This window comes from Syngnathus typhle, linkage group LG11 (assembly GCF_033458585.1).
Source record: "Syngnathus typhle isolate RoL2023-S1 ecotype Sweden linkage group LG11, RoL_Styp_1.0, whole genome shotgun sequence".
NCBI classification, from domain to species: Eukaryota; Metazoa; Chordata; class Actinopteri; order Syngnathiformes; family Syngnathidae; genus Syngnathus; species Syngnathus typhle.
In genome coordinates, this window is record NC_083748.1 from 4,423,625 (window position 1) to 4,449,643 (window position 26,019).

General features: G+C 42.0%; 1 protein-coding gene across 9 annotated transcripts in view; it reads left to right on the forward strand.

Moving 5' to 3' along the window:
* The window catches only part of kcnab2a (potassium voltage-gated channel subfamily A regulatory beta subunit 2a), a 50,296-nt gene that overhangs the window by 2,990 nt on the left and 21,287 nt on the right, over window positions 1-26,019 (forward strand). For 4 of the 9 annotated variants that reach the window (XM_061291513.1, XM_061291510.1, XM_061291514.1 and 1 more), the window contains 2 exons: window positions 13,525-13,694; window positions 15,441-15,482. In XM_061291513.1, coding sequence (XP_061147497.1) covers window positions 13,618-13,694; window positions 15,441-15,482 — 119 coding nt within the window. In that variant the 5' untranslated portion in view covers window positions 13,525-13,617. Of the gene's footprint in view, window positions 1-1,135; window positions 1,436-1,615; window positions 1,703-6,215; window positions 6,274-13,524; window positions 13,695-15,440; window positions 15,483-18,418; window positions 18,679-26,019 lie in introns of those variants that run through there. The other 5 variants (XM_061291515.1, XM_061291512.1, XM_061291517.1 and 2 more) reach the window with 5 other exon arrangements.

Sequence of the window (26,019 nt, forward strand, 5' to 3'; positions counted from 1 at the left end):
TCTGGAGGACAACAACTTGATTACCTTTCCTTAAGCATCTTTGTGCTGAGTCATGGGGATGATGTCATACAGCTAACCGTCCCACCGTTCCCTTTGATTGTGCCAGGGGGATATTTTAGAAGACTCATCATTTCAAAATAAACATTGCTTATCATAATAGAAAGCCATTACAGATAAACCTTCATTACATTGAATGATTTTCTAGAATAAGAAATGCTCTCTGGCTGTATTATCACTCTATCATGCATTTTCTCGACTGGGAATGATTTTTCAATGCACTGAGGGCTCTTGTTAAATTTGATAAAGTTGGAGGAAGTGACTGTAAATATTGTCCACCATTCAAATCTTAACATTGGTGCATCTTAAACCACTAAGATAAAAGTAAGCGGCATACGTGTTGTGCTAATTAGTTTCTAGGTTTTGTATGTGCTTCTCCTTTTACGTGCAAACACACTCTTGGTTATAATGGCAGAGAAAACTAATGCTCAAGTGTTTGGTAAGATCTTGTTCGACTCGATGCTGACACGGCTCGTTTCCAGAAGAGGAAGTTGAACCCAAGGGCAGAAATATGAGTGTTGAGGGCAAATGTGACAAGCCTTTTCTGGCAGGAAGTCTTTTTTATTTTTAAATTCCAAATCAGCATACACGGTGGTGCGGTCACTATTGAATATTTTTAGAATCAATTATTCCATCGATTTAATCAAATAATCGGATAAAGTACGCGAACATAAATTTGATGATCAATTTGTCCCTATTGAATATTTTTAGAATCGCTCACTCCATCGATTCAATAGAATAATCGAATAAAATACGATATATTTAATGACTGATTTGTTGACGATTAATCGATTAATTTCCGACACGTCTAATCGCAGTATTTGGAAGACGCAAACCTGCTGTTTTTCTTAAATGACAGAACCGCAACACGCCACTCCTACTCCCAAATTGTATTTCCATATGTGCCATTATATGCTAACATTGTCTTAATGTCCTCAATGTCTACTGAGTTTTCTCACGCTAGTCAACTCTAGTCCAGTGCTGACTGTACATAGGGAGGTGTGTCTATGTGTGGGTGGGTGTTGTGAGGAGGGAGGGGCATTTCCTCTAACCCATATGCCCTCAGCTCACACATTTATTCATGTTGCTCCTTTCACCTCTTTCTTTCTTACTCATTGTTCCGCATCCTTGTCACTTGTTTCCATCTTGCTGCTGTCAGATGCTCAACACACTCGGCTACACAATTGCAGTCACACGGCATCACACGCCGCATCCGCTAGAGTTGTGTCATTCATCGAGTCATTCCACCTCCCAATCTTCTCTCAGTGCCTGGGAATTCTCCACTGGTGCTCCTCCATCGCTAGCAACTGTTTCTTTTTTTTTTTAACATTTATTCCTCGCTTCCACTCACTGCGTCAGGATTCCGCTGCAGACTGAGGTTGGTATTTTTTTTTTCAAGCATCATTTCTGTCTCAGAGGTACATGCAGCCGGTGCCTGTCTCTTGCTCTCTCTCTCTCTTTTGCTCACTCTCTTGCTGTCTACTCCTCTCTGTCTTCTTCTTTCATCCCTCTCTTGCTTTCCCTTTTTTCAAGTCTCAATGAGAGTCGGGATGCTCCCGCTTGCCCGTGCTGCATCTGTACACAGCAATTCTGAGTTGCTAGGGCTGCTGCATTGAAAACTGTCTTTGCATACCGTATTATGCTGGTATGTACTCCGCTCTCTCTCTCCATTACGCCCTGTTGTGTGAATATGTCATGTTTTATGCATGCGCTACAGTTTGGATCCTTTTCTTGGCTTGTAAGCCTGATTAAACCTGCAAAATAGACAAAATGAAAGTCCTTATGTTGAAGGATCAGCATTCAGGCAAGAAAGCGTGATTCCTTTTCACCTCAGCTGCCCTGCTGATACTGCTGCTGCCACTGCTGCAGTTCTAGCTGTTGCCAGCAAAACCCAGAAGAGAAGCTCAAACTATTCCCAGTGAGAGTGAAAAAGTCGTTTTTGCTCGGACGAAATGGTTACAGTGTTTATGTTTTGAAAAGTGCGTAGTTTTCATCGGTCTTGCACTGTGCATCTTTACTCACGTTTACAAGTTTGCCTACCAGCCTGCCTGGCTTTGCAGGATGGGCTGTGATCCAAGTAGAACGCAAAGGAGAGGTAGGGAGGTTGCAGTGCTTCTGTTTGCTGCAGTAAGCTACTCTATGTACAAGATCGGAGTGTTACTTGACGACAAAATTGTGGTCGTAGTGTTTGGGGCTTTGGTTACAGCATAGGTGTTAAAGTTGGCAGATAGGATGAGGTATTAGGTGTAAAGGCAGAAAGGTAACCGTAACAAAACAACTTGGGCTTTCTGTTGTGTTACGGTCCTTGTGTATTTGGTTTGGGTGTTAGAGTTTAGCTTATATGTTTGAGCTGAGGGGATAAGGTTAGATATTGTGTTCCAAGACCGGGATTATGGTAACATAAAACCAAAATGTGATTGAAAGGCTAGTAGAAAAGATCATCAGTAGCAATTGATCGGGACTAAACCTAGCCTAAAGCTTTGGTAATTGTTTTTCAGCTCAACTGATCCGACATACCTAAATTTGTTTGCGAGCGACACATTTTGCTGCGCAACAGAGTTCAGATTTGGCCAACACACCCTTTGCAGTTGTTATTGTTTATATCTCGCAATGAGTTGTCAACACAAAGAACAACTCTCCAGTCAGTCAATTTGAGGGACCACTTCGATGTTCAAGAGGTTTCTTTTAATGCAGAACCTGGAACAGAAAAACGAGGTGTCTGCAAACATACCATGTCAGATGAAAGCAGAAAATACATGTACTGAACATGTGTGTGAAGATGTAGCAACTGTACTTTGCCAGCAAAATTATTTTGGGCATTTACTTCGCGGGTGTCTTTTCCCGTGAGGTTTGTTTAGGCTAGACTCCTTCACTCATAGCTATTTCTACATGTATCTGCGCCTGAAACTATTCATGCATACTTCATGAACCCAAGACAAGGCATTTCAGATGACTTGTGTGAGGTTTAAAACAGATTAGCAATACGTTTTGAAAATAGCATCGAGTTCACTCTAAACAGATTATTTTTGGCTATGCATCGACAGTCAGTAAATTTCAAATCATCATGGAATGCCCTCTCTCAGGAGTAGAGGAGGATTTTTCTTTTTACATTTTTAATGCAAAGTTCCACCCTTGCTCACTGCAGTGTCCTCACTGTCCTTATGGGACATGTTGACCGGCGACATCATCCGAAGCTGGCTAATCAAATGTGTAGTCAGCTAAAAACTACCAACAGTCAGCAAACATATGGTATTACTTTCTCTTTAGTGGTATAACGGTCTTTTTTTTTGTGTGTGTGTAGCCAGCCCTTGTTCTGTATACACACAATATCCATGAAACCATAGTTCAGTTGTACTATTGCTCAAAGTCAAGTTGGTTATGGGAAATGTCTAAAAATAAGGCCAGAGTCAGTCGCAAGCTCTTAGCGACGTTTTTCGAACTTCCCTCTGATTTGCAAGTGACGAGCGTAACTGAAACACATCCGCCGAGGTTTAATGCTCGGGCGGCAGAATCACTGGAATGACACTGACTGGCCACTGGCATCTTTTGACATTTTCACTCATCTCGATGCTACGCTAATGTAGGTCCTGACACTCTTTATGGCTGTGGTCTGTTGGATGTTCAAGTGGGGGTGATTTCCTAAACTGAGCTCAGTAATCATTCTGCTCGTGAGATTTAGTGGCCTGTTTAGCTTCATTAGCCTGCTTTTTTAGTCCCCATGCAGCATCACATGCGCGCTGGAACCATATTTTGTCACACTTTAATTGGACAGGTGGGCTTTCTACTTTCACATATTCAACACCTGTTCTACCGGATAAGCGCCATACACTCTACTTGATGAGTATAGTCTTAAATTAGCTGTAGGTGTCAAACTCAAGGCCTAGGGGACAGATCCAGCCCGCCACCTCATTTTATGTGGCCTGCCAAAGCAAATTATGCGTCATTTCCATGATCCTTGCAAAGTTCTCAATTTTTCAAATTCTTATGTATAATAAATAGGATAGCGAGGCGGATTGATACTGTTTGAACTAATACCTTTAAGATCTACTCATTGGTATGGTTGATAGTTGTGTCATTTGAGGCACTGCATTTGCAGTATCATAACACAAAGAACTGGTACCGGTACTGGTATCGATAAGAGACTCACACAAGGACTACACAAGCAGTCGGGCGGCAGTACAGTAAATTCCTGGGGTCCAGAACGTATCGGAGTCTTTCACCGCATTAGATATTGGTGGTTCACGATTACAGCAGTGCTCCTAGCAATAGTTCTCACATTCGGGCTGTTGGTCTCACATTTTATCAAGGTTAATGTAACAGCACAGATGGCATCCTTCGGAAGTCCATGGCATGACCTGGACTCGTTGCCCACACACGATGGATCAAAGTATAAATGCTATAGCCACGGTTACCCCAGGGTGGCATGAATCAGTCAACAAACGCATTTTTTTTTCTCAACATTGATTGGTTTTGACACGTACTGTGGGCAGGCTCACGGCAAAAATGTAGACATGAATAAACAACAAGATGTTAACCCTTCATGCCTCAGGAAACCTGGCGCCCGCCATTCTCTTGCTCGGCCGCACAGGCACTAAGGGGCTTCTGTAGGTCGACTGATGTAATACGGGTCTGTCTCCAGAAGAAAACTGAATTGTCAGATATTTTCTATACGTCCTATATACTACCACTCAGTTGTTGTGAAGTGAATGTGGCCATTAAGTTTGTCCTACTTTTGACAGAAGGTTTGGTGTTTGTATCCGCTGCACTACAGCTGCCCCGTTGGCACCGTTTGAGGCTATTATTCCGCTTGGACAGTATAGCGCACAACAAATACGTATTAGTGACCAGCCGCTGGAAACTGGAGCTTTGTGTTCACGAAGGCCCGTTTAATAATATGCCATCAAACTTTCTGTCACTCCGTCCCATATAAAGGGCATCTCTGCCATTGCCAATCAATACACTGGCTGATTAAGGAGAAACGTGTTAGAAAAGAGCAGCTGCACGATTCTCGTGCAAGTGTGGGAGACCTTGCTAAGTCGAGCGTGAGCGAGTCAAACCGCTGCACGCGCGCACACACGTATGCTGGATGTGTTCAGACGAACGCAAGGAAGCGTGTGGAACTGATGCTTCTGAACTGGAGGATTTCTTCTGGCGTCTGCAACCCGATCCAAAGGTTGGACTTTGGAGCATTATGATATGAGCAGTGTATATGTGAGTGGACAATTGAATATTATCGCTATGGGGTAAAAGCTAAAATATTTCTAGGGGGAATCTGGCAGGTATGTATAAATCTTAAAACCCAAGGTCACTTATAATTCATTCAGTGACGCTGGATGAGAATTTTTTCATATCTACAACACAATTTTCCCTTAGGAAATTAAATTAATCCATATTACAGTCACGCGTGTTGTCATCATTAAAAATACAAGTTTAAAAAAACAACATTAAACACTGTACAATGAATCCATGTTCATCGCCTGCGTTATGTGAAAATCTGTGATTTAGAGCAGTGGTCCCCAACCACCGGGCCGCGGACCTGTACCGGTCCGTGCGTCACTTGGTACCGGGCCGCCAAGCCGCACATAAAAAAATAAAAATTATCGACGATCAATTAATTCAGGTGACATGTTTCCCCAGGGCGGCTCGGTGGCGCTCTGGGTAGCACGTCCGCCCCACAGTTAGGAGGGTGGGGTTCGATTCCACCTCCGGCCTTCCCTGTGTGGAGTTTGCATGTTCTCCCCGGGCCCGCGTGGGTTTTCTCCGGGCACTCCGGTTTCCTCCCACATCCCAAAAACATGCTTGGTAGGCCGATTGAAGACTCCAAATTGTCCCTAGGTATGAGTGCGAGTGCAAATGGTTGTTTGTCTCTGTGTGCCCTGCGATTGGCTGGCAACCGGTTCAGGGTGTCCCCCGCCTACTGCCCGATGACGGCTGGGATAGGCTCCAGCACGCCCGCGACCCCCGTGGGGACTAAGCGGTTCAGAAAATGGATGGATGGATGTTTCCCCAGTCGAGCCCGCAAAGCTAATATGTGGCGACAGGCTAACTAACCACGCAATGAAGCATTCAAAACTGCTTCAACACATGCAGACCAAGCATCCTGCAATAAAAGACAAACCTTAATCACTTCGGGTGTCATTGTCTCCGATTACGTCTAGATGGGACCGGCTCGTTTCTGAGAAACAAACTCAGTGCTCCCACTAATTCAACGTAATGGTGAGTTTTATTTTTGTCATTTGTACTTGTTTTTATGTCAGTCGTATCATTTTATTTCATCGTATTTATATATTTATTATAAATGTATTATTTATGTATTTATTTATTTATTTATTTATTTAAATGTATTATTTATTTATATAAATGCCGGTACGCGAAAATATTTGACATGTAACCGGTCCGCGGCGCAAAAAAGGTTGGGGACCACTGATTTAGAGAGACTTGTAGTCCCACCCGAAGGCTTTAAACACAGTCAAATTTATTCAAACACAATTTTGAAATGTACTATAGTACCATTTCACCAAGTTGCGTGTGCTTTATGTTTGAAACTTTTTTTGTGAGCATCTTTTCTTAAATGAAAACTCACTCAAGTGTTGGTCACTTTTGGCATTTTTACAAAATGTTATGAACGCATGACTGTGGTTTTCAAACGATAGATTTTTGTGTGAATTTATCTTCATTTTTTCCCCCTTGGAAATAATGCTAAAATTTCCAAATATACAATTCACACGTTCCACTGTGTGCATGTCATTGTGCAGTTCAGTCGACTTCAGCCTTCAAACTTTACCATGCACTTTTCAAGCGTCAAAGTAAAACAAGGACAAATGTGACTTTCAAAGTATGAAGCTTGTCTGGTTATTAATGTAGACTGGTGAGTATTGAATGTCCATCTACTTTCTGCAATGCACAGCATGCGTGTGTGCGTGCGTGCGTGCGTGCGTGTGTGTGAGCGCGTCGGCTGCCCTTGACAAAATGACCACTTTGAGTGAGCAAAGTAGCACTGACTCAAAGTGAGGAGTGCTGCGAGTGGGCTGATGCACAATATTGTAATTTGCCAGTTAATCACATCACTTTCATACTGTTTTACTCTGCCAGAGCCAATTTGCAGTTGTCGCTCATGCACAGAAAAAAAAAGTGTCCTCTGCACTACACAATACACAAGAGCCGCAAATCTCTTTATATATATATATAAACAAAATGTGGACGTGAAACTTTGACCCATTTATTTTGACAGCAGTAGCTTAGTAGTTTTCTTTTGTGTTTTTTTCCTTTGTTGAAGTTGTGCTACATTTTCTCAAACTATTCTAGCCAAGGACTTCAGTCCACTGAATGTTCTAGTTTTATTATATATTGGCTCCTATACGACTGCGGTCCCTTCCTACGGCAGCGGCGTGACCCGAATTTGTATAGAATACAATTATATTTATAAAGCGCATTTCACAACCTAACCACTGATATTAATCATATAAATCTCTTAAAATTGATTTAATTGTATAGCAGCAATTTTCCATCATAAAATGCAGGTCACAGTGCTTTACATGAATTAAAATCCAAATCTGAGTTTATCTCTTTGTATTGTTTGACTAAACCGCCAGAACTGAGCCATGTGTGCTCCTTTTCGTGTGCTACTTCTATTTGTGTTGTTTAACAAACAGCCTCTATGACTCATCATTTATCATTAAGTGGGATGTTTTAATGTATTGAAGAGACTCGTTGGAGACTGGGTGCTTATCTAAATGTTACATCATCTTCAACCAACGTGTCTTGGCTCACCCGGGGACTACTTTCGCTTATTCGGTCAACTGTATTGTTTATTACTTGCTTTCTCTTCAGTGATGGTTTTATATTCCTGCTGCAGTGTGCTGATGTGCTCTCATAGTGGACTGCAGCACTTTGCCCTCTCTGCAGTGATAGGCAGCGGCTTACACAGGCTGGCCTGTTCAATCCCACGGCAATCTTTTTCAATGGTCTTGTGTATGAAGTACAAAGTATGATTTACGCAGGTATCGAATTGTGTTTCTGTTGAAGCGCCAGTTTGTTATGCTGGAATAAGCTATAACTCTGCACAAGAGCTAAAGAAAGCGGACACAGCCAGTGCTGATTCATCTTCCTGCTATCAGCGATATGAGCATCATGGGATCGTTCATCTCGTATTGTATCATAACCAGGAAATTGTGCACTCAAATTCCTGGCGGTATTTTATGCACACAAGTTGGCTGCTTTTTTGTTGTTGTTGTCATGTGTGGTGTTCAAATGAGGCACATTTTTGTCCAGTTTTCGGAGTCATGTGACATCCACTCCAAAACACAGCACGTCCTATGCAGACTCTGAGAAGGTCACCTTTTCAAAAGCACACTGCAGTACCTGCAAGCATATTTTGTGTATACTCGGCAGAAACTTCCCCAGGTATTATGAACAGCTTTTTTTTTTTTTGCCGCATCAATGCTGTCGTAACAGTAGATCTGGGCTTTTATACAGAACTGTCTCGCTTTGGAGGTGGTATCAGAGTTGTAGCGGGCACGGTAATACCTGTGCGATATTCCGTAACTTGTCCCGTAAATATTTTGGTTCGCCATTAGAGTCTCTGTACGGATAAAGTCCGGGTGTGACGGTTTGACTAGGTAGGCAGGATTAGTATTTTGTTGTACAACATGGTTTTTGTCCTCTGTTGCAAGCAGCACTAATTCCGAAAGAGTTGCCTTTACGACTTAAGAGAGCGGCACAAAACAACAAACTGAGCATTAGAGAGGCACTTGTCATGGATTTTTATGTCAGCTCGTCCGACTTTGATCCTAAAAATTTCCCGAATTGTGACGATGAAACAAGCCCATTGCCGTTGCCCGACTGAACTCCCGCGTAGGACATCCCTGGCAAATATCGGTGTGTTCTTCGGCAGCCATCTGCTTGAAGCGCTGTGTGTTTACGGCTGCCGCCAACATACTACCCAACACCGTATGGTGCTTTCCAGGCCAACACTGCTTGCCCGCCTCGCTCACGTAAGCCCCGTCTCGAGAGGGAACTCACTCAGGCTGGGTGTGGGTGGATTTAGGAATGGGGGAAGCATGTGAAGAGCAGCCTTGTGTGACTCAATTTTGCATTTCAAGCGCAGGTGTATGAGACCATTTGTGCATTGCTGTGTTTTGTGCTTGCCAAATAGACTTTGTTTCACTTGCTTCCTCTTTATTGATCATTTTTTTTGGGTTGTTATTTGCAATGGTGTCACAATGACTATACTGAGGGATGTTTCTCTTATTTTGCTGTGAAATGTGTAATCAGTTTGTTCAAATGTGATGGCCCTCTCTTTATCTGTACTAGAATTGAGTTCACCATTTACAAAATTGCACCCACATATGCAGTTTGTGAACAAAGCTGTTGGAGCCTCGGGCCTTCTTTAGGTCAACAACACCGCTGTTTTAAAAGCATGCGCGCGCACACACACACACACACACACACACACAAAGGTGCAGTGCTGATGTGGGTGTGTTAATACTGTCTTTGCTTCAAGCTGGGAAAAACTGCTCCAGATCAGTCATTGCTCTGATACTACTGCCAATGGTTAAAAATACGCTGTGTCAACTTCAAATTAGAGGTTCAAACCTGGGTTAAGGTTTCAAACAAGGGTTAAGATTAAAAATTAGGGTTTAAAGAATAATTTTGTTTTTCAAACCAGAGTTTGGGTTTCAAAATGATCGTTGCAGCTAAGATTATACATTTATTTTGGAAGCACTGAACAAAGGTTTCTGTTTGTTTATTTGAGGGCATGTCAACAAACTCAGTAGTTTTTTAAAAATGTTGAATATAGATGATGATTATTTGATAAATGGATTACCACAATGCCTGCAGTTTAACTCCAGTATCATCTCCTGTCTTCACATTTTTCTTTGTACCTAGCGTCTTTGTCAGTCTGCAGCTTTCAATTTAAGAAAGTGCACCATGGCCCATTAATGCGGTAAATCTGAGCCCATCCAACTTGGATCAGGCTGAGTGTGTATTGTACCGCATTGCTGCAGTCCCAGCAGAAGCGGCAGCAGCAGCTTGTCCACCTCTGCAGCTCACTTCGGGCATGTGTGCTGACAACATCTCAATCAATGAAAACACTTGAGAAGATACTAATTAAACTTTCTTGCTTTTACTTAAATGCAAAAAAAAAAAAAAAAGAGCTACGGACACTGTATTCAGTCAGTCACCTCAACTCACCTCAGAGGCATATATATTTTATTATTTACAACCAGCAGTTTACTGAGTTGTGATAAAAGATGCATATTGAATTCACCGTAGACGTTCAAATATTTGTATGGCTCATGTGTAACAACAAATTAGCTTTTTGATGTAGTGTAACAACATACTGCTTTTGATGTTTGTGGAGTATTTCTGCCAAAATTATTTAAAAAAACAAAACTTCCCAACAGAGTCATAGGCCCCTTCTGCCAAAGAGCCTGCTTTGATTTCTGCCAACACAACCCACTCCAACTCCTGATGCCTTGACACTGACAGATGACTTAGTAGTCCTTGTAGTAAATCTGCTCGTGGGTCTTTTATCCATCAGGGTTACGCCATCTTCATCGCCGCCGTCATCACCTGATGGCTGGGCTGGCCCGCCGTTCCTTTTGTGCCGTGATTGAAATGAATGGGAAGGGAAGGTTAAACGAGTCCTTGGGAACTCAGGACGACGTATTTCAGAGATTGATGGGAGTGGAAAGTCACCTTTCGTGCTTTCGTTAGGGATATGGGCCAAGACTGGGCTGAGCTCAGTCACCGGTGAAATTAGATTGCGTAAGATACTCATCCCACGCCTTAAAGTTAAAAGTTAAAGTCAAAGTGCCAATGATCGTAACACACATCTGGGTGTGGTGAAATTTGTCCTCCGCATTTAACCCATCCCTGTGTGATTTTGATCCATCCCCTGGGAGAGAGGGGAGCAGTGAGCAGCAGCGGTGCCGCGCTCAGGAATCAGTTGGTGATCTAACCCCCCAATTCCAACCCTTAACGCTGAGTGCCAAGCAGGGAGCCAATGGGTCCCATTTTTATAGTCTTTGGTATGACCCGGCCGGGGTTTGAACCCACAACCTTCCAGTCTCAGGGCGGACACTCTACCAGTAGGCCACTGAGAAGGCCTTTGTAGGGGTGACGGATGCCACTCTGCTTTGTCCTCTGCTGTCCCCGGCATTTTTAAATCAACACCAGAAATAGGTGAAATAATACACAAGGCCATCTCTGATTGAAATTAGCCATTGATCAGTAATATTAACCGTGCTGCCAATCTAAGTGTGATTTGAATTACTGTCACATGTCTAAGCAAAAGTTTCTATTGTAAAATGATACTACCCCCTTCTGCTTAGAGGTTACAAGCATTTGGCAGCTAGCCATTCGGAGATCATTCAGTGCTGTTCAAACCTACGCAAATGGGAAGGGGGAAAATAGTTCCCTAGTTACACAGTTCCATGATCAAAATGTTTATTACAATACAACGCATGAGCTAAGCCAACACCACCTACCTAAGCAGCCAGTGGAGCCGCTCTCTCAGCAGCACTGACCTGCTTCTAGGGCCGACACTTTGAATTATTTATAGAATTGTGTCACCCAAAAGCAGTTGGTTAGCTGTCGTTTTCTCTCAAACGCATCACAAGTAAATTATAACAAAAACTAACAACACAGTGATAAATGTATGATTCCTCATTGCGTCAAACCTTCTTTTTAGCTGCAATTATCGACGCTTTTGTAGGTGAAATGTTCTTAAGGCTGCAAAGATATTCATAGTATGTATAAAATGAGGGCCCATTTTTAATCCAGGTACTTCAATTTGTCTTGTGGATGCACAGCCAAAACTGATGTCTGGCAGGTCCACTCAGAGCTGCAGTATGAGGAGAGGCCTCCATCTAGTGGGAGAAATGTGTTCCTGATCATTTATTATTTTGATCAAAATGAAGGGCTTGATTTTGAGTCTTGTTGGCAAATATTTTCATCATGAGGTAAACTGATGGATTTCAATTGTTTTTATGCTGCAAGGCGTTAAATACTTTTACATTCTGCAGCACGTTCAACATGTCAACATTTGCAATCTTTTGGTCCAAAAACAATTAAATCGGAAGTTGGATTTACCGTTTTTTTCCGTGTATAGTGCGCCCCCATGTATAGTACGCACCCCTAAAAATGGCATGCTGATGCTGGAAAAAAGCTTGTACCCATGTATAATACGCACCAAATTTTTATGATTTTTTTTTAAAAGAATTTTTAATTTTTTTTTTTTTTTTAAGTCCCAATGATCGTCACACACGCAGGGAGGCAATGGGTCCCATTTTTATAGTCTTTGGTATAGTCTTAACTAGGCTGGATGTAATTTTTTTTGTTGGCGTTGATTTCTCCGACTGCCCATAAACGCACCACCGCGCTCCGTGCGCATGGAGCGTGTTTGAAGTGAACAGCAGAGAAGAAAGGAACAAGGCAAAGTGTTGTGAAATAAAATATTACCTGTAATACGGATTTAGGTAGAGAACTGAACTCTCGCTCTTTATATAGCTGACGTGTCTTGCTCATCCGTTCTGCGCATCTGTAATGGCGGCCTCCGTATGATATCCGGTTTGCGTGTGTGCGAGAGCGAGAGAGAGCGAGAGAGAGAGCGTGCGAGAGAACGCTCAACCGTAGCGCGCCGCCGACCGCCCAACTGCACCGGGCTGGCCGATTATTGTGACAGAGCCGTCGCTGAAATTTAGAAGATATTTTTAAAGTCCTGATGTACTTTCTAAAATTTAAGTGGACCTCAGTGCGCACTGCGCAGGGAGCTTAATTGGTCGCGCAACCGCAGCGCGCCGGGCGCTCACTGTCGCATTGCTTAAAGAGCGCCTTTGTGTTTTAGGATGAACAGCAGAGACGAAAGGAACAAGGCAAAGTGTTGTGAAATAAAATATTACCTGTAATACGCATTTTGTTATTTGCTGATTGAAACTGCTAATTAAACTGTGAATTGAAACTAATAGGAAGAAAACAACTCTCGCTCTTTATATAGCTGACGTGTCTTGCGCATCCGTTCTGTGCATTTTATTTCACAACACTTTGCCTTTCTTTTCTGCTGTTCACTTCAAACACGCTCCATGCGACCGCAATGCTCTCGTATCAGACGCTTGCTCGATCACCTGCTCGTTTGCTGTCCCGTGCGCGCACGAAGCGCGGTGGTGCGTTTACGGGCAGTCGGAGAAATCAACGCCAACAAAAAAAATTACATCCAGCCTAGTTAAGACCATACCAAAGACTATAAAAATGGGACCCATTGCCTCCCTGCGTGTGTGACGATCATTGGGACTTAAAAAAAAAAAAAAAAAATCTTTTTTTTTTTTTTGTACCCATGTATAATGCGCACCCCGGATTTTAGGACAATAAATTAGTAAAATTTTGCGCACTATACACGGAAAAAAACGGTAGGCGTTATTGGAGATGTACTAACCCTTTTTTCTTCTTGTGCTCTTTTTTTGAAAGAGGCCCACGTTGACGCTAGACTGTCTCTTGTGGTTGCGGTGAAAGAACATCACCCCTGGCAGGCGAGCGCGGCCAGCCCTTCCTCCTGCCTCCATGTATCCTGAATCGACAACAGACTCGCCTGCGCGCCTTTCCCTTCGACAGTCTGGTTCGCCTGGAATGATCTACAGGTGAGTTCAGGGCTGGGCCATACATCCTAAAATTCTCAAAAATTTTCAAGACATGTCTGAATCAAACTTTAATTTTTTATTTTTTTTTATGTGATGGACCCTACACGTAATGAGGAAAAAAAAATGTTCACTGCTTACCACATACATACCGTTTTTTTCCGTGTATAATGCGCCCCCATGCATAATGGCACTATGGCATGTTGATGCTGGAAAAAAAACTGTACCCATGTATAATACGCACCCAAATTTTGACTCTTACTTAACTCCGTAAACGTAAAATTATTTCAGAAAAAAGATCATCTTTGGGAACAACCGGATGTTATTCTGCCGGTCAGTATCACTGCGCATGCGCTAGCAAACTCAATAGCGAAGAAATATTTCGGATTTTTGTAGGGTACATTATGACAGCAAACGAGCAGGTGATCGAGCAAGCGTCTGATACGAGAGCATTGTGTTCGTATGAAGCGTGTTTGAAGTGAACAGCAGAGAAGAAAGCGCATCTGTAATGGCGGCCTCTGTATGATATCCGGATAAAAAAAAAAAAAAAATTGTACCCATGTATAATGCGCACCCCAGATTTTAGGACAATAAATTAGTTAAAGTTTGCGCATTATACATGGAAAAAAACAATAATCACATGACCACCGATGACACTGGTCAATAGCAAATTTTAATCAGAGACGGCTTATGTGTTTGTAAATGTGTTTGTCACTGACTTCACAAATTACCATTTTTCTAGCACATCAGGTTTCTGAAATGATATATTTTTTGTTTTTAAGTTTGTGCTATACAGTATGATCATCTTTAGCTTTGACCGTTTTGAAAAAAAATATTTTAAAAAATCTAATATTCTATTGTTATTAGCATTATTATGAAAGCCTGGTATCCTAGAAAAAAATGAGGGCAGATTTGTAATCAGACCAAAAAGAAAATCTTGAAAGGTTTACTTGTATCGCTGATTTAAAAAACAAATATTTTCTTGCCCAGTGTAATAGTTTCCCCAAGCTAGATGTCTGGCAAAGATGGACTATCCTAAAATACAATGAAAGATAATGAAAGAATAGTGATATTAGAAAAAATAAGGATTGAATATGCTTTTGTTATATTTTGTGCTAACTGGATGACAAACGAAATTTGCTTTGTAACGAAATGTAGCATGATGGCTTTGCTTGCTTCTTCCTCCCCCATCATGGTGATGTAATATCTCAAATTGGACATATTTGGTACAGTTGCTGTTACTTATGCACAGCACAAATCCATTACACCAAGGAATGGGATTCAACTGTCAGAAGCATTTTTTCAATTAAAAACAAAACATACAGTAAATGTGTTGTAATGCGCATTGCTTCAAAATTTGTTTTGTTATTAGTTGTGGGTCAACGTCCCAGAAATATGTACTTTGTTTGTATAAGAGTTCGCTAAAACTGTGCTGCTTCTTTGTCAAGCTGAAGCTGCACTCTCATATTTGGACAGCAAGTGGCGCCATTGTTTGCAAACTAAAACATAGTTGAAGTCTCATCTTATGCTGTTATAAAGATAATTAGAAAGAATTGTGATGTTGGTTAGTTCTGTAAATTTTTTGAGCTGTTCTATTACTTTCTGTATTTCCGCTTGGATCAACTATGCATCCTCTATCCCTGCACAATTCACTCCCAAACACACGCTGCCACCATTACTAACCTCTTCCCTTCCGTGCTAACGTTAACCAGCACCATCACTTGTGCTCTTGTCTCCCGATGCCTTCAGTGCTCGCTATGGAAGTCCGAAACGACAGCTGCAGTTCTACAGGTATTTGTCTTTCTCTGTCTCTATCTTTCACCCCCTCCTGCTTATCTTCCATTTACATTCCAAATCCGAAGGTAAAGTCGATACACAAGTTACTACACGATATGTACCCCGATATTATTCAATACACTTTAAATCCCCTATAGCGTCAGGGAGAAGTCTCGATTTTATACTTATTTTTTATACCTATCTCGGTATCAATATTTTGAGCACACCCAATGTATATCTCCGTTAGATTTTACCTTGGATTCAGTTGAGAGTCTGCTCACAAAATCTTTTCAAGCAGCAGTGATTGGTTCTGCAATCTTCTGGTTTTCCTGAATCTTGAAGTATCTCAGATGTCACTTTTGAGTATTTTTACTTTACAAGTGTAAAAAGAAGTTAACCTCCAGTGAGGTGGCTCCATTGAGTGAGAGTGTAAAATAAATTTGTCTGGTTGTTAGTTTTCTAAAACGTTACTTTCACTTGTGTCAAATCATGTGTGAAAAATGTGTGTGTGTGTGTGTGTGGGGGGGGGGGGGGGGTGTTAACATTGCGCAATAAAGCGATCGAAAGTTGACTGGCACAGGTTTGATGGATTGGAAGAATTACAATTGGTTCTAATTAGCGGTGGTAGGCTATAATACTACTTTAGCTAACAATGTTTCTTTTATCGTGGATGTACAGTGATTTCAATGGGCGTATTGCCCTTTGATGATATTGACGAAACCAACACAAAGTGCAACAAGTCAACTTCTATTTGGTGACCAATGACTTCACATCTCAAAGCCTCATTCTGCAGATCTGAGTGATAAAAAGCGCAGACGATGTCAATGCGCTCATAATGATTTCTAGCCTGGCGCCTTGCATTCGCACTTTTCTCTCCTTTTTATATAATTTTTAAGTGCAAAATTGTCTGCCTCACCCCCCACCCCCTTCCTCTACACGAGGCCGATCGATGCAGCCTCGTTCTCTCCGTTGTGCCGATGAGTATGGCGGCCTAATGTTTGCTTAATCTGATAACGCAGTGTTTGTGTTGTGCTTACGGCATCATAATTAACGTCCCATACCTTTACATTAAACTTAACCTCAACCTTACTCAGGACAAAGCACCAGACAGTCTGTATGAAGGGGGGGGGGGGGATCAATGCTCGGTGTGTGCAGGTTTACAAAACTGATTCAAAGTTGCCGGTTATTCACTGTTTACACGTGTACGTGCTGGAAACCGCGGCCTCTGAACTGTGCGGCAAGCTTAACCAGTCATCAAGGCACTCTTATCTCGGTTATTGAATGGATGCTTCCACACTCAATGTGAATCCAAACAAATTGGATCTGACCTGAAAATATGCAACCGTACTCACCAGTGTGGTTTTCACACGGTTAGGTGGTGATTTGCGGGTTTGTCGGTCTACATGTCCTCATCCGAGCGCCGCCGAGGTTGCTCAGCATTTGTGTTTGTGTCTGTTTTCAACATGCTAGCTGATTATCGCGCTGCTCTAAGTAGTCTTTCCTGTGCAACAACAATCAGAGGCTTTTAGCGCAAAAAGCTTTGGTGAATAATTCAGTGCTGATATTATTTGCTGAGGCTAGCAGAAACAGGACAGAGCTTCTAAACGCCGTAAATGGATTTCATCCACGAGATCTCCTCGGGAGGGGATGAGGCGAGGTGTTGCTTGCGGTGGTAGATGGCGGTCCGAGGAGTGAGGGGAGGAAAGGGATGCGCTCCCTTACTCACTAATTGGTTTAGACGTTTCCAAGTAAGACACTCCCAGTTTGGGTGGACCCACTCGGTAGGTCGGCAGCGCAGTGTGGCTTTATAAGCTCGGACTCGCAGCGTTCCACCTTGCTCATGAGCCGACCCCAAAGAAACCGGGTGAGTTTATGGAAAGATCTTTCCAACAGTGGCCCATGCATGCGCGAAGGATGAACATTTCCATGTGGAGCGTGCATGCTACCTAGTTTTCAAGTCCACTACTTAAGTTTGTCCATTTGGAGAAAATTTGAATTATTCCAACACAGTTTTCTTAATGTTGCCGTTAGCCCAGAATTGACATTTCCGGCACTTTTAATGTAATGATGAAGGTTTGACTGGAGGTTACTCGATAAATTGGACATAAATACATGGTTCTACCAAATTATGAACTATATGATTGATTCTGGTATGTTCTATGGAGCTGTAAATTGTTACCATTAAGTCCAAATCTAGTCAAGTAAGTGAGTAAGGCTTTTTTGTAGAACTGCAAGTGCGTTCATTAAAATTCCAGTCGAGGTGCGTACATGGTGTTCCCTTGCATTATTGGCGTAATCAAAACAGTGTTGCCCTCTGTTGATATCTGTTGGACTCCTCTTGAGGATGACAGAGGAATGCTAATTAAAGAAGCAATTAAGAGACGATGGTCTGTTTTCAGATTGGGAGACAAAAGATTGGAAGCTTTGCTGTTGTCATAAAAAACAAGCGCTTCTATAATTCTGGGTCATGCTGGTGTTTGTGTATTCAAATGAAGTGGCGGTTTTCCCTTTTGTTGTCCACTCCGAGTGGGATTGTGTTCACGTTTTGCTAGTTGCATGTCTGGATGTCTTGAATGGCATGTGTCCTGTTTCTTGAGCACTTGAATGCGGCCTATCAGTGTCACCCTGCCCGTGGCGCACCTGTCGGGGGGGAGGGAGAGGCGGGTGCGGGGGGCTCCGGGCCCGTGTTGATTACAGGATGCATGGCTATTGTACCGCCCGGAACACGAGAGCTCCTTTCAAATCGGAGAAGGTTGCTATTTTAGGAGGGTGGACCCTTACCTCCATCTCTTTAGCTTCTTCATTATTTGTCAAGGAAGCGAAGGGAGGGAGGGGTCGGCATGTTTACGGGAGGCTACGCCGGTAACCCCCAGGGGCTTCCCAGCGGACTCAAGTCCGGTCACTGTCCTACTGAAAACCTGCAGATCCCCAAACCGTCAGCGCCGAGCAGCGGCGTTCGCAAGAGCAACAGCAGCAGCAGCGGAAGGATGCTGTCCATGACGTACAGCGAGAGCATCCGGAGCGGGATCAACCGCTACCACTCGGACCAGGGGCTCAACCAGCCCCCGACCAGACCCGCTGACCAGGGTGAGCTGCAGCGGCTGCGGGAACAGAGGATCGCCGCTCAAGTCAAGAATTTGGAAGACTTCTTGAAGATGAATGGCCTGGCCCTGGAAGAGTGTGTGTCCTATCAGACAGGCATGAAGTACAGGTAAGAAAGCACAAAGGGGGAGCGGTGAAGTATGTGCTCGGAGGAGGCCGGATGTTTGAGACTTGGCTGGGTGGAGATGCTAGGGTTTAGTTTGAAATGCAACTTTGTTTTTTGGGTGGTCTTGGACAAGTGCATATCTGCATCTGGAGAAGTTATGCGGCTCATAAAAAATGTGGTGGCTTGCTGTGTTCATAAGAACGTCTCTACTGGATAGATGAAGACCAATCTTAAAGTGCTTGCAAAGTCAAAATGGTTGCGAAGATCTTTTGTAGCTGTTACTTTGCACATCACTTAGCATCTTTGTGAGTGGGACTCAAATGGTTGCTGGTTGCAAAGTGACTGAACAAAAAGCAGCCTGGTGCTTTTTTGCTGTGCAATTTGATTCCATGATGGAATCAGGGGGGAATTAGTCTCGTTCGAGAGCTAGATCGATTCAGGGTGTACTTCAAGGATGTGCCTTTACCGAGTCACGGTGCGACATGTGTCAGGGAAAGAACAAGTAAAAGTTCGCCATTACTGAAGGGGTGACAGTTCGAATCGGAGCAGTTTTCGACTTTCATGTAACTTCAAACTTCGAAAACGAAATCACAAAATGGCTGTCAGAGCATACTGGTGCTGGAGTCTTGAGTGGTCCTCGAGGCTTGTATGTTGCAACGCCGGTTTATTTTTCACGTTTTTAAGACAACAAATATACTGTATCAGTATATTAGTGGCATTATAAATCATTTACTCTACTCCTATTCTACTCTCATTTACTTACTTTCATCATTTATTCAACAAGACAAACTGTACCCTCACTGGCCACAACATTGGGAACTAGAAGTTTTCTTTAACTACTTTACAGCGGACTTTCCAAAACTTTTTAAGGATTATCAGTTGAAATAAAATGGTGTCTGGATTATCAGTACAATAAGAACAATATCATTTCTGATACCGTAATTTTCGGACTATAAATCGCTCCGGAGTATAAGTCGCATCAGCCATAAAATGCCCAAAAAAGTGAAAAAAAACATGTATAAGTCGCTCCGGAGTATAAGTCGCATTTTGGGGGGCAATTTATTCGACAAAATCCAACACCAAGAACAGTCATGAACGAGCAGGCTAAACGATACGGTATGTTAACGTGACAAACACAAACGAGGAGCTGAGAACGGGCCTGACGTAACATTCAGTTATTTAAAAAAAACTATTACATAAATAACACGTTAATAAAACCATCTGTGTCACTCCAATTCATTAAATCCATCAATCGTCCTTTGTCAACAATGCGTGCGCGCCGCTGACGGCTCTTGCACTTCAAAATATTCCACAGGCCCATATAACGATATATAAATTATATATCAAATAACTATTATATAAGCAATAATGTTATAAAACCATCTGTGCACTCTAAATCATTAAATCCATCGATCAAATTCCTCGTCCTTTGTCTCTGAACAACGCCGCGCGTGCGCCCTGACGTCAGCCTCGTCGTTATTCCACAGATCTACTATATAACTATATTGTAGCGTTAACAAAGTTCAAGGAAAGACGTGGGTTTGGTAAACGGCTCTTTATTTAACAAAACAAACTTACAGGCATGTGGCGGCGTGGACTTCCAGCCACGGAAGTGGAAGAGAGCTCCATAGAATAGGAACGGGCGTCCGTAAAAGCCATGACCGAGCCCCATCCACCGTCCCCGGACATCCACCCGGCCGAGCGCCGGCCCTCGACTTCCATCCACGGAGGTGAAAGACAGCTCGGTAGAGTAGGACAGGGCGTGCGTAAAAGCATTGTCCGAGCCCCATCCACCGTCCCTGGACAGCCACCCGGCCGAGCGACGGCCCCCAACTTCAATCCACGGAAGTGAAAGAGAGCTCCGTCGAGTCAATCTTTGTCCATTATGTAAACAACCGCTGCGTCGTCGCGCTGCTGACGTCACTTGAAATTCAAATTACAGTAATCCCTTGCTACATTGCGGTTCGTTTATCGCAATTTCACTTTTTTTTTTTTTTTTTTGGAAAGAAAACACATATAAGTCGCTCCTTATTATAGGTCGCCCCTCCACCCAAACTATGGAAAAAAACGCGACTTATAGTCCGGAAATTACGGTACATACACATGTAGTGATGTAGTGTATTTGTACCCGACAAGCAACCAGCATGATCATTGCAATGTCTGCAGTTTTGTTGTAAGATGTCATATTCTTCAATATGGCTGACCAAAAGGAGACAGTTTGATTTGCGTGAGGCCAGACGGGAAGCAGCGTGTCTCCAGTTTGAGCTATGGACTGTATATGGAGAGTGAAGTATGGATCTTCAATGCTACTTGCACTAATGGACATGATAATGACCCCCATTTGGTCGCTCATGCGAGCATGCTCTACGTAGGTAACTGTGTTTCACCATCATGCTTTCTCTATAATCAGTCAACTGTTTTTATGGACTCATTATCAAACTGTTTTACTTACTGAGTGAGAGAAGTTTGATAGTTTATATTGTAGTTAATTATATGTTGACGCTAGGGAGCAGAAGAGCTGGCTGGCGAATGCTACAGCGTGTACCCTGTTTTTTTCCCCCCCAAACATCAGCTCCAGCTTCCCCGTGATCCCAATGAAGACAAAAGGTGGAAAATGGATGAGATCTGTTTCAATTTTGGCACTGTTCTGTCAGTTGCAGGTAGAGACCGTTAGAGGGAGTTGGTGTTCCGTTCCTCTTTGAGCTTTTTCTGTTTAATTATTATCAAGTCTGAGGGCTTCCTTGGCAAGAGGTATTACAATTACTTTTTTTTCTTTTATTTGTTTGTTTGAGAATTTCAAAATCATGATTCCATTTATACTCTTTTGTAATAATTAATCATTTGATGAAATAGCCAGTTTATTTTTTTTATTTATTTTGAAATATTTTTTAATTATTTTTATTGTAGGTCGATCATTTTGACATTTTCTAAATAGCTGGCACGCTGAAGAAGTGTGGGCCTCCTGAACTATACAGATTTATCTTGGTGTCCTAGTTCACCCATCTTTGTTAATACACAATATGCTAAAATGGAGTGCCAAAAGGCTTGGCTTACCTTACATAATTGCATTATATAAGGACAAAGGGCTTCCCTGTCCTCTTTTTGCATGTCTCAGCACCCCTGCTCTGTTAGATGTGTCATCTGGGACAGCGGCAAGTCCTCCTGTGCTCTGCTGCACACATCTGCAGGGATTTCTCACATGCTCTCCACAGATTCACAAATTGACGCAATGGCTGCTCACAGATGTGACTAGCGTGTCTCCCTTGCATCCTATCAGGAGTGCCCACATTTGGTGTGTTATTTGTTATTTTTGTCTGGAGTCTTTTTAACTATCAGATGTACAATGAGCTACGTTTAACGTTTTGTGCCATTCCCTTTTTTTTTTTTTAAATCAAAAGGTGCTTTGGCTGGCTTGAATGAAGGAGAGTGTTTATTATGATTAAAAAAAAATTGCCTAAAATGGCAAGATACACAGAAAATGGACATGTGACTTTATCATAGTATAAAGTAATGCAGTCCTTTTATGTTAATATTTCAATTTAGATGGATGGCTACTTTTTTATCCACCAGAGGATGCTACTTTTTCACATCCAAACCATGAAGAATGTTTTTTTTTATCATTATTTTTTAACATCCAGAATGTTGCTATTGATTTTGATGAATCAGTGTTGCTTTTAATTATGCTGTTTTGACAAATTCACTTCTTTTCTTTTTTTTTTGAGGGGAGGGGGCACAGACCGATTTGGCTTGGTACTCACAAGCACCTATTTATGTGAAATTTTCGACCGTATTATGTTTGCTTCCAAAGCAGGAATTTCTAAGTTTTGACTTTACGAGAGTGGAAGAGTTGGTGATTTTCCATGGTGCTGAAATGATTGTCCTGGCAGATATTAGGAATGCTTAGCCGGCCCTTCAGGGTACATTACAAGATCTGTCAATCATTGCTGTCAATCTGTCGGACATCACGTTACTTTCCTTTAACTCCCTTGAACCCGCTCACACTCTTGCTTCACATGTACAACACACACACACGTTCCATCCCCCACCTCAGCGATTCTATCTTGCGAGGTTCCCTCAAATCCTGGTGAGAAAGTATAAGTTAAACCTTCAGTTGGACAGCTGGCAGACGCTCACACATGATAGGGCTTTAATCCAGAGCACTAGTAATCACCTTCTGCCACATTTGATGTCCTGGCCCATTAACTCTGCCGAAGCTTTCTTACAAATGGATACAGAGATACAAGATCGGCTCAGAGAGAGTATTAACTGAACCAGGTCAAGTGCGCCATACACATAATAAAAGAAAATAGCAAATTATAACCATCCATCCATCCATCCAGAAGAAAGAAAATATTATTTTTATTATTGTCATATTGTTTCTCTATATGTTTTGCTGCACTCTTGGTGTTCAAGTATGGCTAAACTACTAATATATGGCTAAATAATGCTAGTTTTGTTAGCCCGTCTAAGATTGAAGCTCATTCAACGGTTCTGCCAATACATTGCTAGGGAGGATACATTCTAAATCTGCATTGTTTCTTGTAAATAATAGTGTTCAGACCAATTAGGTGAACTTGGATCAGTCCCAATGGCATTCCTAATGGTCTCTCTCAGCACAATAGCTCGGGATCTCTGCTGTAAGCAACTTTTCATGTGCTGGCATGCAACAATATCAAATTTTGTTGCATTTTTTTCACTGCCCATCTTCCATTATGACGCCGTGGGTGCTCTTTGCATCAGGCCCACTCTCGCTTTTGTCAAACTGATTCAAAGAGCCAGTGCCTATTTTTAGAGATAATGCTGCTGTTGTGCTGAAGGATGACAACTCGTGACAGTGCTCCCTCTGTGGTCAGAGTGCCTTCTAAACACTCTGTCAATTAAAGCGTCCATTCTCTCTCCGCTTGCCGTTTTGCCGCTTGCACGGGAAAAGGGTTAGGAGGGTGGGGGTGTCGCTCGTCGGAGCTGTACCTCCACCTGTGTTTTCCAGTGGCTTCATTATGGTACGGCGTCATTGATTTGTCAAAGGGTCGCCGTAGCGAACAGAGGCTGGATGCACGGTGGAACGGAAGAATGTCCATACAGTAGTGTTCATTGCCGCACTGTACACTGCATAAACAATGCTTTTAAAAATATGAAAATGTAATGAAATAGGGAATATATTTATTATTAATATTTTAACTGTATTTATACTTCCTTACACCCTTAGAATTCGGGTTATATGTTTTTTTTTGTTAATTTTTTTATTAATTTTTTTGTGTTAAATCCTCCTACACGGTGACGCTGCACAACCTCCCAGCTGTAGGAAAGGACTAATTCCGTGTGTGAATGCGTAGGTGTGTTGTCATCAGAGTATGGAATTTCTTATTTAACTTGAACTTACATTTGAGCATTTATAAAGAGGCTTTGGACCGAGAAAAATACTTGAAGAAAATGAACTGTTCTTATACTACATGATAAGAAGAAATATCTTGGCAGTCACAACAAGCTTGTTTTTGCCTTGATCCATAAAGAGTAAAGTAACACATGTAGACAGACAGTATCGTAATAAACACATGAATAAGTTAGTATGCAAGCAAAAAGAAAAAAATGAAACTCTTTCATTCAAATTGAGAATGTCGCTTTTGTATGTTTTATTACAATAGAGTTCTATTTTTCTTAAAACAATTTTTTTTGTAGAGGCTGGAATGGATTAATGGCATGTTGATGTCAATGGGAAAAGATAATTAGCTAAATAATCATTTTGAGTAACGAGGAGCCCGAAACAAATATCAACTCTTATCTCAAGTAATTACTATACTCAACCATAGATTTTAGTTTTTGTCTTTTGCTGAAATTTGCACATAAGATTTGGACTGTGGATGCAATATTGTGTAGCGGTAGTCGTGATCGAAAAAATCTGTGCGTCTGTGTATGTTTGTGTGTGTGCTGGCACATGCACATATATGCAGCTTGTTCCCTTCTCTTCCTCCTCCTCCGCACTGTGAATAAATCGGGGGGACTATCGGTGTTCTGGATTCGCTCACATTGTTTTAGAGGGATTTTAGCAGCACAGACGATTTTCAAATAACCACCAAACAGGCAATTAAAATGAAAAAAAGTACAGTTTTTTTTGTTGTTGTTGTTTTTTTACTTCTCTAAAAGAAAGTAATATTGTGGGCTTGATAGCAGTTGCTTTGTTGCGTTGTTGCACGGATATGAAGTGAGTTGTGCAATGGCCTGGTAGGAATTCTGAGTCACCTAAATCACGTGTGTCTCATTAGCAACCTAACACATGCACTCTAAGTGATTATGCAAAGATCAGAATAGCATGTTTTGAATACTCTCTTATCAAACCATGAATTAATTTTATGTATCCTGCAGCGCTCCAAAGCATCTTTATTACTGGGTGTGAAATAATTTCCCAATAGTGGTGTTGTAAAAATGTATTTTATTAAAGGGTGCACAAAACTATCTGGATTAAAAAACAGAAAACATTAATTTTATTTAGGGAGGAGGTTTGAGAAGATTTTATTTTTATTAGTGTGTCACTGGTGTTGTATATTTCACTCACCTAACTCGCAGCAAGTCAACAAAGCCTGCCAAGCTGGTCTTTAGAGCTGACTGCTTAGCAGTTGAATTTATATGCTCATTTAAACGCAGCGTGCTTTCACACACGACCCTTTTATTATCAATGAATATTAAAACTGGGGGAAGGGTTCGCGACAACGATTGCTTTTTCTGGCGGGAGTCAAATAGGCGAATAAAACACCCAAACAAGGCGCAAAACAAAAAATAGCTCTTCTGTTGATTCATTTAGGTGATGGATTACTTGACGGTCACACGACGCATTCTTGTATCGATTAATTTATCCTCCATTGCTCTGCCGCTCAATAGAGGTGAAGTTTTTCAGATGCAGATTAAAAAGGGTTCAACAAAGGATTTCTAGGAATTACAAATGACTAAGTCAACCATCAATGGGTTTAGTATACTGTGTGTGGAGTATATTGCGACCCACAACTAGATTATCAACTAAAATTAGTGTCTTAAGTTATGTGTCTTAGATTCCAATGTATGCCACTACTGTATATGTGCCGCCTTTTGCTCTTGTCCATGACCCCCACCACCACCAACTCTCATTAAATCCCCTCCATGCGCCGACTCCTCAGGCCCTGGAGCTGACTGGAATGGAACGTGGCATCACATTTCCACTACCGTTGTGGCGACTCTAAGCGCCGAGCTCTGATGCGCAGCAGCCTTGAGAGTGAATGCTTTTTGTTCACTATAATTTGATGTTGATAGAATCCTTCATTCAATCTGATGTTTGGCACCCATTTTATGACTTGAAGGTAAGCGTAACAGAACATG